The sequence below is a fragment of the Pantherophis guttatus genome, chromosome 8 (assembly GCF_059756535.1).
Source record: "Pantherophis guttatus breed Tessera chromosome 8, ASM5975653v1, whole genome shotgun sequence".
NCBI lineage: Eukaryota > Metazoa > Chordata > Lepidosauria > Squamata > Colubridae > Pantherophis > Pantherophis guttatus.
In genome coordinates this window covers 9,344,227-9,357,650 of record NC_142070.1, presented here as the reverse complement: position 1 = coordinate 9,357,650, position 13,424 = coordinate 9,344,227, and the positions used below count along the sequence as shown (strand labels likewise).

Here is a 13,424-nt window from a genome sequence, read left to right as displayed (position 1 = left end):
TTGCAGCATTTGCAACTTCTGGAGGCAAGTCGTTCCACTGTTTTCTCCAAGACATCAGGATTACGTCTTTCATGGTATCCTCACAACAACCTGGTGGGGTAGGTTGGCCTAAGAGAGAATAACTGGGTGAAGGCCACCCATGAGCTTCCCTGGCCTAGGCTGGGTTTGAACCTCAATCACCCTTGTTCTACAATAACCCCTTCATCCTTGAACCACCCTGGCTCTCTTCAACTTTTTCAGATCTTCTGGCGTTATGCTATTGCCTATATCCGTGATGGTGAACCTATGGCATGTGTGTCACAGGTGGCATGCGTAGCCATATCAGTGGGCACGCGAGCTCAGCTCTTGCGAGCATGTTGCGTGCCGGCCAGCTGATTTTCAGGCCTTCTGGGCCCACCAGAAGTAGGGAAACAGGCTTTTTCCTGCCTCCGGAGGGCCTGGTTGGGGGGGCAGGAGAGGCCCGTTTTTCTTTCTCACCTGGCTCCAGGGTCTCTCTAGGAATCTCTGGAGACTGGGGACAGCAAAAAACGTCACTTCCTGTCCAATTGGAAGTTGGGAAATGGGCTGTTTCTGGCCGCCGGAGGGCCTCTATGGGGGTGGGGAAGGCTGTTTTTGCCCTCCCCAGACTCATAGAAAGGATCTTGAGCCAGGTGAGACAGAAAAAAGGCCTACTGGACCATCGCGTGCCAGGAGCGGGGGGGGAGCGTGGTCGCGTGCGCATGTGCGGGGGCGGGGCGCATAGAATTATGGGTGTGGCACACACGCGTGCGAACCCCCCGCCCCCCACTCCTGGCACGCGATGGCAAAAAGGTTAGCCATCACTGGCCTATATTCTCCTAAATCTGGGTCCTTGATGCAAAACCTTTTGATAGATGAGCCAAGTCATGAGCCACAGTGGCGCAGTGGTTAGAGTGCGGTACTGCAGGCTACTTCTGCTGCCTGCCGGCTGCCTGCAATTTGGCAGTTCGAATCTCACCGGCTCAAAGTTGACTCAGCCTTCCATCCTTCCGAGGTCGCTCAAATGAGGACCCAGATTGTTGGGGGCAATAGGCTGACTCTGTCAACCTGCTTAGAGAAGGCTAGTATAAAGCACTGTGAAGCGGTATAGAAGTCTTCAGTGCTATTGCTATTTGCTAGATACCGAAGCAGCGGTTCCCAAGGCAGGCTTCAGACCTTCCCGAATGCAATCTGTGCAAAAGTCTTTAAAAGTCACTTGCATCCTCATTTGTCACTCTTCCCGCTGTTGAAATGTGTGTTGTGTCTGAGCACCCTACTCAGCTGGCAATTAAAATCTGTTTCCATTTCTCGGCCTCTTCACTGGGTGATGGAAGCACCACTTGATTAATCACAGCAATTAATCCATCAGAGCTCCCCACTTAAGGAATGCAAATGCTATTAGCCAGGAATAAGACATCACGGGCCCGCAGCCTATGGAACGAGAGCATCGGGTGAGGAAGAACAGCAGTGTTATTAGGAACTTTGGCCTTACAGCTTAAAATGGATTGCTTAGCTTCGCCACAACTGCTGATGTAACAAACAGCCAAGGTCTATTCCATTCATCACAGCAGCTGGCAGCAGTGAGAGGGAGGGGCACTCTCCCAAAACATACACCATTCAGTCTTTTGCTTGGAGAACTTCACTCAATCTTTTTTTTTATGTGTGTGGTCAATTGTAGCCAGGAATATTTAGCTATGCTGTTGTCCCAGAGCAGTGATGACAAAACCTTCAACCTTTGCACGTCAAATATTCAGAAAATGCTTAAATTGACTTTGGAGGGGTCCCTGGTGCTCTCTGAGCTTGCTTCTTTTTGTTTTATTACCCAACCTAGGTAATATCTAGATGTTACCTACCGTATTTTTTGGAGTATAAGATGCACCTTAGTTTTTGGGGAGGAAAATAAGAAAAAAGCTGATTGGCGGGTGGATCGGCCTCCCGGAATACCCCCAATCAGCTGTTCCCAGAGGTGAATTTTAGCAACAGGTTCGTTGGTTGTGAGCTCTGTGCCTTGCTTTTTTTTTTTCTGCCTCTGAAACTCCTGAAACTCTGTTTCAGAAAAAACTTTTTTTCCTGCCTCTGAAAGCCTCCGAAACAGAGCTTCAGAAAAAAAAGCCTCTGAAGCTCTGTTTGGGGGCTTTTTTTCTGAAGGACTATCTGTACTCCGTTCAATCTCCTTTCTTTGGTATTGGTATATAGATTAACCTCTTCCGATCTGTTGATTAGTGTGTCGTTCTCCAGATTTGTTAGCATAGCTTGGTTAGAACCTTTACTGATTCTTCTTTTGTTGCTTGCCATATTATTTTAGATAAAAGCCTTTCAGAGGCTTTTTTTCTGAAGCTTCTTTCAGAGGCTTTTTTTAGCCTCTGAAATCTCCGTTTGCGAGGCTGGGTGGGACTACATTCAGAGTATAAGATGCGGCCAGATTTTCACCCTCTTTTTTGGGGGAAAAAGGTGCATCTTATACTCTGAAAAATACGGTAGTTGGGTAATGAAACGTCTGCAAGAATACGAGCATGTCCCGTTTTCGCCAAAATTTGCTTTTGCTGAAAATGGGACACATGAAGGGTTTGGGAGGCCTGCAGAGTGTTCCTGGGGGCTGGGCTGGACAAAAACAGGATGCGTGGGGGGTTTGGGAGGCCGAAAACGGGCCCATTTTTCACAAAAATGGACCTGGTTTTTTGCAAAAATAGGACGTGCAGAGGGTTTGGGAGGCCTGCAGAGTGCTCCTGGGGACCAGGGAAGGCAAAAACAGGACGTGTGGGGGTTTGGGGAGGCCAAAAACAGGCCCGCTTTTCACAAAAACAGGCAGCACAGAGAGTTTGGGAGGCCTGCAGAGTGCTCCTGGGGGCCGGGAAGGGCAAAAACCGGACGCACGGAGGCCAAAAACTTTTTTTTTCTTGTTTTCCTCTTCGAAATCTAGGTGCGTCTTATACTCCGGTGCGTCTGATAGTCTGAAAAATACGGTAATTCATGTGTAAATCATGTCTTACGATAGAATGCATTGTGTAAAACTCACCATTGTGGTTTAATGATAAAACCATAATTTAAACAATTCATGCTTTAGATGAGTAAGGGGTCTGCCAGAAACATCCACAGTTGCACAGAATCAAAAATGGTATTTCTTTCTGGTTCTTCATCTTCCTATTTTATTTTATTTTTTTGCAAGTTAAAAAGGACAGAGTTGCCTAATTTTGAAACAAATCAGACATAAAAGCTCACCTTGCCATTCATATATTCCAACCACTGAAGTCCTAAATTAGTGACAACTCTTGGAGTCCCGTCATCCACAGGGAGAATTTCTATTCTAAACCACTGGGGTACAGCAGTCACAATCTGAAAAAAATATATATATATTCAGAACATTTGTTTCTGCAACGGTACGGAATCTAACATACTGGACAAATTGCCCTTCTGTTCTTTTGTGTCCCTATGTCAAGTCACTCAAAACAATATTTCAAAATATACAAAATGGGTTTTCACTTCTCTTAAGCTATTTAACATGTCAGGCAGCTCCTTAAAGAAAATACGAATCCTATGTGCAATTTTATCAGGCCCAAAACCCAAGAGAAACATGCCGTGATTCTTTCAAACAGATTTCCTTTTTTAAAAAAATATTTTTAAATTGAGTATTTTACATTTTAAAACCAAACACATAAAAAAGAGACAAACAAAAAACAAAAACACACACACATCAGACGTTAAAATACAATACTAACAACAGAGATATACAATTTTACAACTTTCCTACAATGTCAGTTTGGTCTAATGGTTAATGGCATAAGGTTAGAAGCCAGGAGATGGTGAGTTCTAATCTTGTTTTAGGCATGAAAGCTGGCTTGGATGTCTTTGGGCCAGTTACTCTCTCTCAGTCCAACCCACCTCATAGGATTGTTGTGGGAAAAATAGGAGAAGGAGGAAGGAGTATTAGCTATGTTCGTCATCTTGAGTTCTTTATAAAAGTAATAAAGGCAAGAAAATAGGGTAGGGTAGTATACAGCAGAGCAGAACAGAAGAATGGATAGATGTGAGAAGAAAAGAGAATAATAGATATATGTACAGCAGAGCAGAACAAAATAGAACAGAACAAAACAGAACAGGAGAATATTGCCAGACTAAAATTTTAAATTTCTGGGCATTTATATCTCGAAGGACCTCTCATGGACTATGAATGCCAACATGCTTGTGAAGAAGGCACAGAAGAGGCTGTACTTCCTGAGAATGCTCAGGAAGATAAATCTATCTCAGCATCTACTTCTGTCCTACACACCATTGAGAGTGTCCGGACATATGGCATTCTTGCATGGTATGGGAGCAGCTCTGTAGCGGACAAAAAATGCTCTACAGAGAATAATTAAAACTGCCCAGAATATCATCGGACTCCAGCTACCAGCCCTGGATGACATCTTTGAATCTCGCTGTTTGAGGAAGTTGCACAACATTCTCAGAGACTCTCCGCATCCTGCTTACAATCTTTTTGGACTGTTGCCTTCTGGCAGAACAATTAAAACTCGGACCTCACGTTTTCTGAATAGTTTTTATCCCAGAGCTATAGTTGCACTCAACGATGAACTAAAGGGCCACCATCAGTGAGCTGTTGGACAGCATTACTTGGTCTGTTGTGTGGATGTTTGGGTGGTTTAGAGGTGGGGAATTTGTGGTGAGTGGGGTGGGGGTGTGTTTGGGGATTGTTATGTGTGTTGGACCTGGTCTTTGGGTGTTAAGTGAATTTTGTAGTATGGTTATACTGTGTATACACGTACAATGACAATAAAGTTATTATTTTTATTAAAGCACTCTGCCATCTACACAAGCATATTCTCAGAAAACTATTAGGGAAGGGGCTGTCTTCACTCTTTCTCTCACCCAAACTAATTGAACTGAGCTGCCTTTTATTCCTCTAGAATTCCACCTCCACTTTCTCTCCTGGGAACCCAGATTAGTAAATCCCATCACATATTTACAGCTATAAAAGACTGAGCCACAGTAATTTACTACAAGAGCTGGCTATGACCTCTCCTTGGTCTCTTTTCCACTGCTCTTCCATGTCAGGGAGCAAAAGCCTTAATTGACTTGTTAGCTTTCTGCACCCAAGGGCTAGATAGAGAAAACTGAGGTTGGATTTCTTGGCCTACTATCCGAACGGCCATCACAAGCGGTGAGAAATTGTACCATGTATGTGAAAGTCAAATTCTGAGGTGGAGACCTTTGGCTATCCCACTGTTTCTAACTTTTGTATTTATGTATTTTATTTTGTGCCTGTTCACCGCCCTGAGCCCTTCGGGAGTAGGGTGGTATATAAATTTAATAAAACAAACAAACAAACAAACTGACCTCTTTCCCCTCCTTTGCCACCACAAAAAAGGGATTGGTTCCATCGGACACCGTGAACGTGAAACGGTCTTCTAAAAAATTGCTCCCGTCGTGACTGTAACTGATTCGGTTCTGGAAGACGTCCTCCATGGAGAAGGCATGGGCCTGTTGGTAATGATGGCCATCATGGGTGCGCTCCAGCTGGCCATGGCGTGGGGACTGCACAATGCTAAAGGTAACAGACTTGGCCTGCATACAGAACAAAATGTGTGAGGAGAATAGCAATAGCAATAGCACTTAGACTTATATACCGCATCATATTGCTTTTACAGCCCTAAGCGGTTTACAGAGTCAGCATATTGCCTCCAACCATCTGGGTCCTCATTTTACTCACCTCGGAAGGATGGAAGACTGAGTCAACCTTGAGCCGGTGAGATTTGAACTGCTGAACTGCAGCTAGCAGTTAGCTGAAGTAACCTGCAGTACTGCACTCTAACCACTGCGCCACCTCGGCTCCCATCGCATTATGATCAGTGGTGGGATTCAGCAAGTTAGGGCGAACCGGTAGTTAAATTGCTGGGTAGACCCTCCCCTCCACACCCCACCCCTTCCAGGAGTCTCCACGTGTCCCATTTTGGTGCCCAGGTAAGTGCAGGGAGGCCTACTAGGCCCAAAATGGGGCGGCACGTTTCCCCCCCCAGGTCCGTTTTTGCTCCCAGGGGGGTGCAGAAGGCCGAGTGCTGCCTGTCACATCCCCTGGCCACGCCCACCATGGCCATGCCTACCCAGCCGGTCATTAGGGCAGAGAATTGATTGTTAAATTATTTGAATCCCACCACTGATTATGATGGTTAGTTCACAGATGGATAAAGATTCAGGAGATGGTCTAGTAAACTGACAGCTCTAAGGTTCTCCACAGTCTGCAAAGAGGCCCACCTGACCATTTCACTGGAAAGCAATTCTTCTAGAAACTTCTACACCAGGGGTGTCAAACTCGCAGCCCATGGGCCAGATATGTCATGTGATGACTCCATGACGACATGAGTTTAATACCCCTGTTCTACACTACGATGATTCAGGGCATCAATTCATTCTGTCTGAGAAATAATACAGTTGCTGAATTAATTCTGTGACTGTAACTGCATCCTTTCTGGCTCAATAAATCTTGTTAATGAAGACTCTGCGAGAAACTTATTCTGCAAAACTGTATGTAATGGGATAGGCTAGCCTTTAGCTCAACGTAATATGTAAATGTGACCATCAAGGGACGGTTAAAACAAACTCGACTTACAACCATTCGTTTAGTGATCGTTCAAAGTTACAAAGGCATTCAAAACGGTGACTTATGATCAATTTTTACACTTATGACTGTTGCAGCATCCCCGTGGTCACGTGATCAAAATTTGGATGCTTGGCAGTTGGCATATATTTAGGACGGTTGCAGTGTCCTAGGGTTGTGTAATCACTTTTTGTGATTGTACGACAAGCAAAGTCTATGGGGAAGCCAGATTCACTTAACAACCATGTTACTAACTTAACAATTGCAGCGATTCATTAAACAACGGTGGCAAGAAAGGAGGTCAAATGGGGCAAAACTCACTTAACTGTCTCGCTTAGCAACAGGTGGTCATAAGTTGAAGACTACCTATAATTCCTGCCAAAGAATCAGAACAAAGAGATCTAATCCTTAAATCCGTCTCAAGAAACCATATACAGTAGTGGCCAAAATTGTGGAAACCTTTTGGGAAAGGTGTATTTTTGAGGTTTGATGGCTAATAACACCACTTTTTTTTGGAGTTTCAAGATAATCCTATTCCACTGCTGGAATGGCCTGGGAATAGCCCAGACTTTAACCCAATTGAAAATCTATGGAGCCGACTAAAGAAACTTCTTAGTCAGAAGCGACCCAGAAATAAAACCCAGTTAATAGAAGCCATCCTTCAATCTTGGTTTCACATTAGAACAGCTGCAGAACTGAAAGACTTGGTTCACTCCATGGGAAGACGTTGTAAGGCCGTCATTCATGCTAAAGGTTACCCAACGAAGTATTAACTGACATGGTGATGATTTTTGTATATCTCATTTTTTCTACGTGTTTCACTTTTTACACAATGTTGTAACCGCTATTCTAATAGCAAATCCTTCGTAAAAGTTATTGCATTACATTTTTGATTAAATTATCTTTCCGTTGGTATATAATTTTATGGTACTACTCAAAAAAAAAAAGTGGTGTTATTAGCTAGTTTTAGAAAATACACTTTTCCCAAAAGGTTTCCACAATTTTGGCCACTGCTGTAATCTTAAGATGTCACGGAATCACTGCTGTCACTGCTTCTCTGCAGACAAAACCTAGATCTCATCGCATCCAGTTCTCCGTAGCCTCCAGTAAGCCTTTCGTTTTTCATGCACGAGGAATTTATGAAACTCAACACTTGAGGAAGGGCAGTTGCTGCCTCAGATGTCTCCGAATAAGAATTTGATAATTTCATGGAAGGTCTATTAGTTCTGCCAACTAAACAGAACCTCCTTGCCCAGAGGTAGCATATCTCAGAATATTAGATCAGCAGAGAGAAAGTGTTCATTTATTCATCAATGTATCTTGTTTATCCTGATTTTCAAGACGGTTTACGACGATAACAAAATTGCAGAAAAACAATATAGCCACAGCGTAGTGATGAGCATTGGGATGGCCTGGGTTGTAGTCCACCCTCAGCCATGGAAGGACCACGGGTGTTCTGTCCCAGCTACGGACCCCAAAGAACACAGCATACACAAAGTTTGTACAAAACTTAATTTACTAAAATAATTCAGTCTTTTTCAAAACAAAGGCTGTTAATAAACTTTCTTAACAGCCTACAAGAAACCAAAGATAAAGTAATCACAATCTTACTAAGGTTGGCAGGAAGCCCAGAAGCAATTTGCAGAGAATCCAGACGCGAAGGAGAGTGAACTAAAGTTGTTCCTTACAAATTGCTTCAGTCTGCATTCCTTCTTAAATAGGCTAAGGGCCAATTAGGCCCAAGCCTTACTCTCGAAGAGACCTCCTCCTGAGGAGCCACTCCTGCCTTTTGGCTGCTCTGCGCGCCCGTGAATCAAGAAGAGGCTCCTCCTCTTCGTCCTCTTCACTTAAAGGAGCTTCTGGAGGTTCTGAAGGCCCTGGCTGAATCCCTGCCTCTGGCACCACATCTTCTCCAACCTCCTCACTGTCTGACTCGAGTGCCAGCTGCACAGGCTGCTGGCGCAACACCACACCAGCCTCCTCACTGTCAGAATCAGCTACAATCCACACAGGCTGCTGACGGGCCACAACAATGGGTGACTTTGGGTCAACCCAAAGTATCTCATATTTTTCTTGGTGCCAAAAATAGAAAGGTGGACATGGAGGGCCCAACCCTCCCCCATGAACTTTGCCTCATGTTCCTGACCAAAAAAGCAGAATACAGGTAGTCCTCAACTTACAACAGTTCATTTAGTGACCGTTCAAAGTTACAACGGCCCCAAAAAGAGTGACTTTGTGACCCTTTTTCATGCTTACGACCACTGCAGCTTCCCTATGGTCACGTGATCAAAATTCAGATGCTTGGCCGATATATTGGTTGATATTTATGATGTTGCCGTGTCCTGGGGTCATGTGATCCCCTTTTGCGACCTTTTGACAAGCAAAATCAATGGGAAAGCCAGATTCACTTCACAACTGGGTTACTAATTTATCATCTGCAGGGATTCCCGTAACAAGTGTGGCAAAAAAGGTCATAAAGTGGGGCAAAACTCACTTAACACATGTCTCACTTAACGACATAAATTCTGGGCTCAGTTGTGGTCGTAAGACGAGCACTACTTATACAGAGCATGTACACAGGGCTCCATATGATTGTCTACTTCTTGAGCAAGGGTGGACAATTATGGCCCCTTTATCACTTGTGGACTTCAACTCCCAGAATTCCTGAGCCAAGCATGATTGACTCAGGAATTCTGGGAGTTGAAGTCCATAAAGGCCTCATAGTTGCCCATCCCTGTTCTAGAGGAACATACCATTGGATGGAAACTATAATTTCCTTCTAAAGTCCTTCACGGAAGAAGAACCCAAAGAGAACTCCTTCCTTCACCTCTGTGTCAGCGTCGGTGGCTTTGAGATCAAATTCCGTGATGGTTTTCCTCACTCCTTCCTGCACAGTCGTGCCCGCGGCCTGCACCACCGGCAAAGAATCGTCAACCGGGTTAATGGTGATTTCGAAATTCTGGGTCACCTATGGGCAGAAAGAAAGGGACCCTGAACAAAGCTATTCTTGTGGGATGTTGCCTTTCCACAGACAAAAAAGAACCATTTTGGGGGGAAACCAACGGAAATGGACTGACCTCCTGACGGCCATCTGAAACGGTGAACGTGAATGCATCAGCGTGTTCTTCAGCCTCGCTTGTATGGATGTACTGGAGGCTGTGGGAGATAAGGTCTTCTTGTTGGAAGGAACTAATCCTTCTGCCTAGAAAACAGTAGCAGAAGAATCCACGTTTGTGCTCTCAAATTTCAAGCGTTTCTTCCAGCTCAAAGAATTCCGTCCCCGGAACCTTCAAAACTTGCTTTCAGAAATTCTCCCCTTGCAACACAAACACCTTTCGGATGCTTTCAAATGTATCTGGCAGCCTTTTTCAGGGTTACTCCTGGTTCGGACCGGATCGCCCGATCCGGGTAGCGATGGAGGCAGATGGTTCGGAGAACCGGTAGTAAAAATCCCTGCTTCCCCCCATGCCCAGCTGAGCCGCACAATCATCAGAGGCTTTTCTTTTTACTTTTAAAAGTAAAAAAAAGCCTCTGATGATTGCGGGGCTTAGCTGGGATTGTCAAAGGCTTTTAAAAGCATTTTTTCTACAACCTCTTCAGAGGCATTTAAAAGGAAAAAAAGCCTTTTTTTTTCTTTTAAATGCCTCTGACGATCCAAGCGGAGTTGCCTGATCGGCAGAGACATTTAAAAGAAAAAAAAAGCCTCTGCCGATCAGGCAACTCAGCTGGGATTGTCAGAGCCTTTTGAAAGCATTTTATTACAACCTCTTCGCTGAAGAGATTGTAGAAAAAATAGTTTTAAAAGTAAGTAAAAATTAAAAAATTGGCCACGCCCAACCAGTCACATACCCCCCCCACACACACACACCAAGCCATGCCCACAGAACTGGTAGTAACGAATTTTAGATTTCACCACTGGCCTTATTTATCCCTTCCTTTATTAATACCGCCAGACTTTAAAAAGGGACACGCCAGGCATCCTAACGTCTTCTTCTTCTTTTTTTTTTGATATTTATTTTATTGAAAAGACAGTGCCATGTCAGGATAACAATGCAAATAAAGTACAAGCAGAGAGAGATCAATGATAAATAACATGCATGCTAATAACTATAACTGTACTATGTTAACAGTAATTGCAACAATACAACCAAAAAAAAAAATCCAAAAAGAAAATAAAACTTCAACTACGTTTCTACTTACATTAGCTCATTTACAAATTTCTCCATATCATATCCATAGTTTTATATATCTTTGTTGTCCTGACATTCATAAACTTCCCTCTCATTTCTGCCTCTTGTCTCTATCCAGTCATAAAATGTATTCCATCTCCTGTAATATTTCGAGTCTTCTTTATCTTTAATTTTTAAAGTTAATCTGTCCATTTCTGCACAATCCCGAATTTTCCTAATTATATCATCATCCGGTGGGATATTCACATTTTTCCAATATTTAGCATATGTAATTCTAGTTGCGGTCAATATATGTAACACTAAGTAGATGGTTGAACTCTGGTGCTGGAGAAGACTCCTGGGAGTCCCTTGGACTGCAAGGCGATCCAACCGGTCAGTCCTAGAGGAGATCAACCCTGACTGCTCTTTAGAAGGCCAGATCCTGAAGATGAAACTCAAATACTTTGGCCACCTAATGAGAAGGAAGGACTCCCTGGAGAAGAGCCTAATGCTGGGAAAGATTAAGGGCAAAAGAAGAATGGGACGACAGAGAAGGAGGTGGCTGGATGGAGTCACTGAGGCAGTCGGCGTGAGCTTAAATGGACTCCAGAGGATGGTAGAGGACAGGAAGGCCTGGAGGAACATTGTCCATGGGGTTGCGATGGGTTAGACAACTTCGCAACTAACAACAACAAAGTAGATGGTTGCTTTGTACAGTGGGACCTAACTTCTATCGCTAAATAAATCAGCACGATTCCCTGGGTAATTCCCCACGGATTCCACAAAATAGGAGTCTTTGTTCTCACTTCGCTCCTAAACTAGTAAATATTTGCAAACCTGGTAATGTTGCGTGTTCCAAGTGTCCCAGCTGGGGCTGTTTAATAATCCTGTAGAGGAGATCGCTGGATTCTCCACCCTCCTTCTTGGCTGACAGCTCCAAAGGGGTGATTTTCCTCACCGAGTTTTCGTCCAGGGTTAGCCCGGTGTTGACAGTGATGGACAAAGGAAATTGATCCCCTGGGGGGAAAGTGGAAATAAGAGGAAACATACAGAGTCAGATCCTAGATCCATCTTCTTTGTCACATGGTGGACAAGTGGACGGATTCAGGAACTTCACAAGTGTCAACAGGAGGATCAAAACCCATTTCAATATTTGCTGTCTATGATTCAGGAAGTAGTATTTATAACAGGAAAAACAGAGTTGGAAAGGAGGTCTCCTACCCAACATCCTGCTCAATCAGGAGATGCTATGCCATTTCAGACCAATAGTTGTCCAATCTCTTCTTGAAAACCTCCAGTGATGGAGCACCTACAACTTCTGGACGCAAGTTGTTCTACTGGTTAATTGTTCTCACTGTTAGTTCTAGGCTGCTTCTCTCCTTGATTCGTTTCCATCCATTGCTTCTTGTCCTGCTTTCGGGTGTTTTGGAGACTAGGTTGACCCCCTCTTCTTTTGGTAGCCACTGATGGCCCAACCCTCTGTGAACTTTGGAGAATATTTTAAAACCATCCACCTGGCTACCGCTCCTACAACAATTAGCAGTGAATTTCATAGTTTAGAATAGAATAAGAGAGTTGGAAGGGACCTTGGAGGTCTTCTAGTCCAACCCCCTGCTCAGGCAGGAATCCCTTTATACCATTTCAGACAAATGGTCCACTTAATGACCATAGTGTTTGTTTAACAACCTTGGGTGTTATTTTATGATTGCAGCAGTTGCTTAACAATGAAATGGGGTCGTTCATGTGTTTGACTCAATTTGTGACCATCATGACCTACGACTGTGAAGGTCAGGAAGGATCAGTGGTGGGTTCCTCCCGGTTCGGCCTGCTTCCACTGAGCCAGTAGCGGTGACGATTGAAGGAGAAAGGGGAACATGTAAAGAGACAACACTTTCAAACCCCCCCACCCGCCCAGCAAACATTTATTAAACCTGGTTTAAGTACTCTTGACTATGTCCAGGGGCGGGATCGAAAAATTTTAGCAACCGCTTCTCTGCCTGGTTGCTGGGTGAGCGTGACCATGGGGCCCTGGCCTACTCAGCCTCTTGCACCATGGCGGAGGGGGGGGGGCATTTTCACCCTCCCCAGGCTCCGGAGGCTTTTCTTGAGCCTCCAGGAGGGTGAAAACGGCCTCCCCCGGGCTCTGGAGGCCGGAAACGGGCCCATTTCCAGACTTCCAGAACTTCCGGAAGGCCCATTTTTCGTCCTCCCAGAGCCTCCACGCGGGCCCTGCACTTACCTGGCATCCAAAACAGGCTGGGTTGGGACTCCTGGGAGAGGCGGGGCAGGGTGGGCCAGGGTCAGCCAGTCCTTGCAACTACCAGTTTGGCGAACCAGGTGTAAAATTAGCATCCAAACTGGCTGAATCCCACCCCTGACTGTGTACAATGTTGCATTTTTAACCAGTGCCAATTACAGGACAGTCCTGATTACATTGCTTAACGCATTGTAAGCTGCCCTGAGTCTCCAGAGAAGGGCAGAATATAGATCAAATTTTAAAAAAAGAAAGAAAGAAAAAAAGAAAAGAAAAGAAAAAAAAAACAGTTTCTCTCTGCTGCTACAAAGCTAAACTCAATGTTTTACTTTACAAGCATAATTTAAAGAGACCTTTTTCAGGTGAAAAATAATCAAGAGAGCAAACGTAATTGTGTACCAATGTTTGTATTAAA

The 13,424-nt window shown here is 44.3% G+C and overlaps 1 protein-coding gene across 1 annotated transcript in view; it reads right to left on the bottom strand.

Annotated features, from left to right (window-relative positions):
- FRAS1 (Fraser extracellular matrix complex subunit 1) overlaps window positions 1-13,424 on the bottom strand; it is a 447,420-nt gene that overhangs the window by 69,497 nt on the left and 364,499 nt on the right. Inside the window, exons 46-50 of the mRNA XM_060687010.2 lie at window positions 11,593-11,772; window positions 9,664-9,788; window positions 9,414-9,554; window positions 5,329-5,556; window positions 3,217-3,330 (exon numbers count right to left, since the gene is read on the bottom strand). Of these exons, the coding sequence (XP_060542993.2) occupies window positions 3,217-3,330; window positions 5,329-5,556; window positions 9,414-9,554; window positions 9,664-9,788; window positions 11,593-11,772 (788 nt within the window). The remainder of the gene's footprint in view (window positions 1-3,216; window positions 3,331-5,328; window positions 5,557-9,413; window positions 9,555-9,663; window positions 9,789-11,592; window positions 11,773-13,424) is intronic.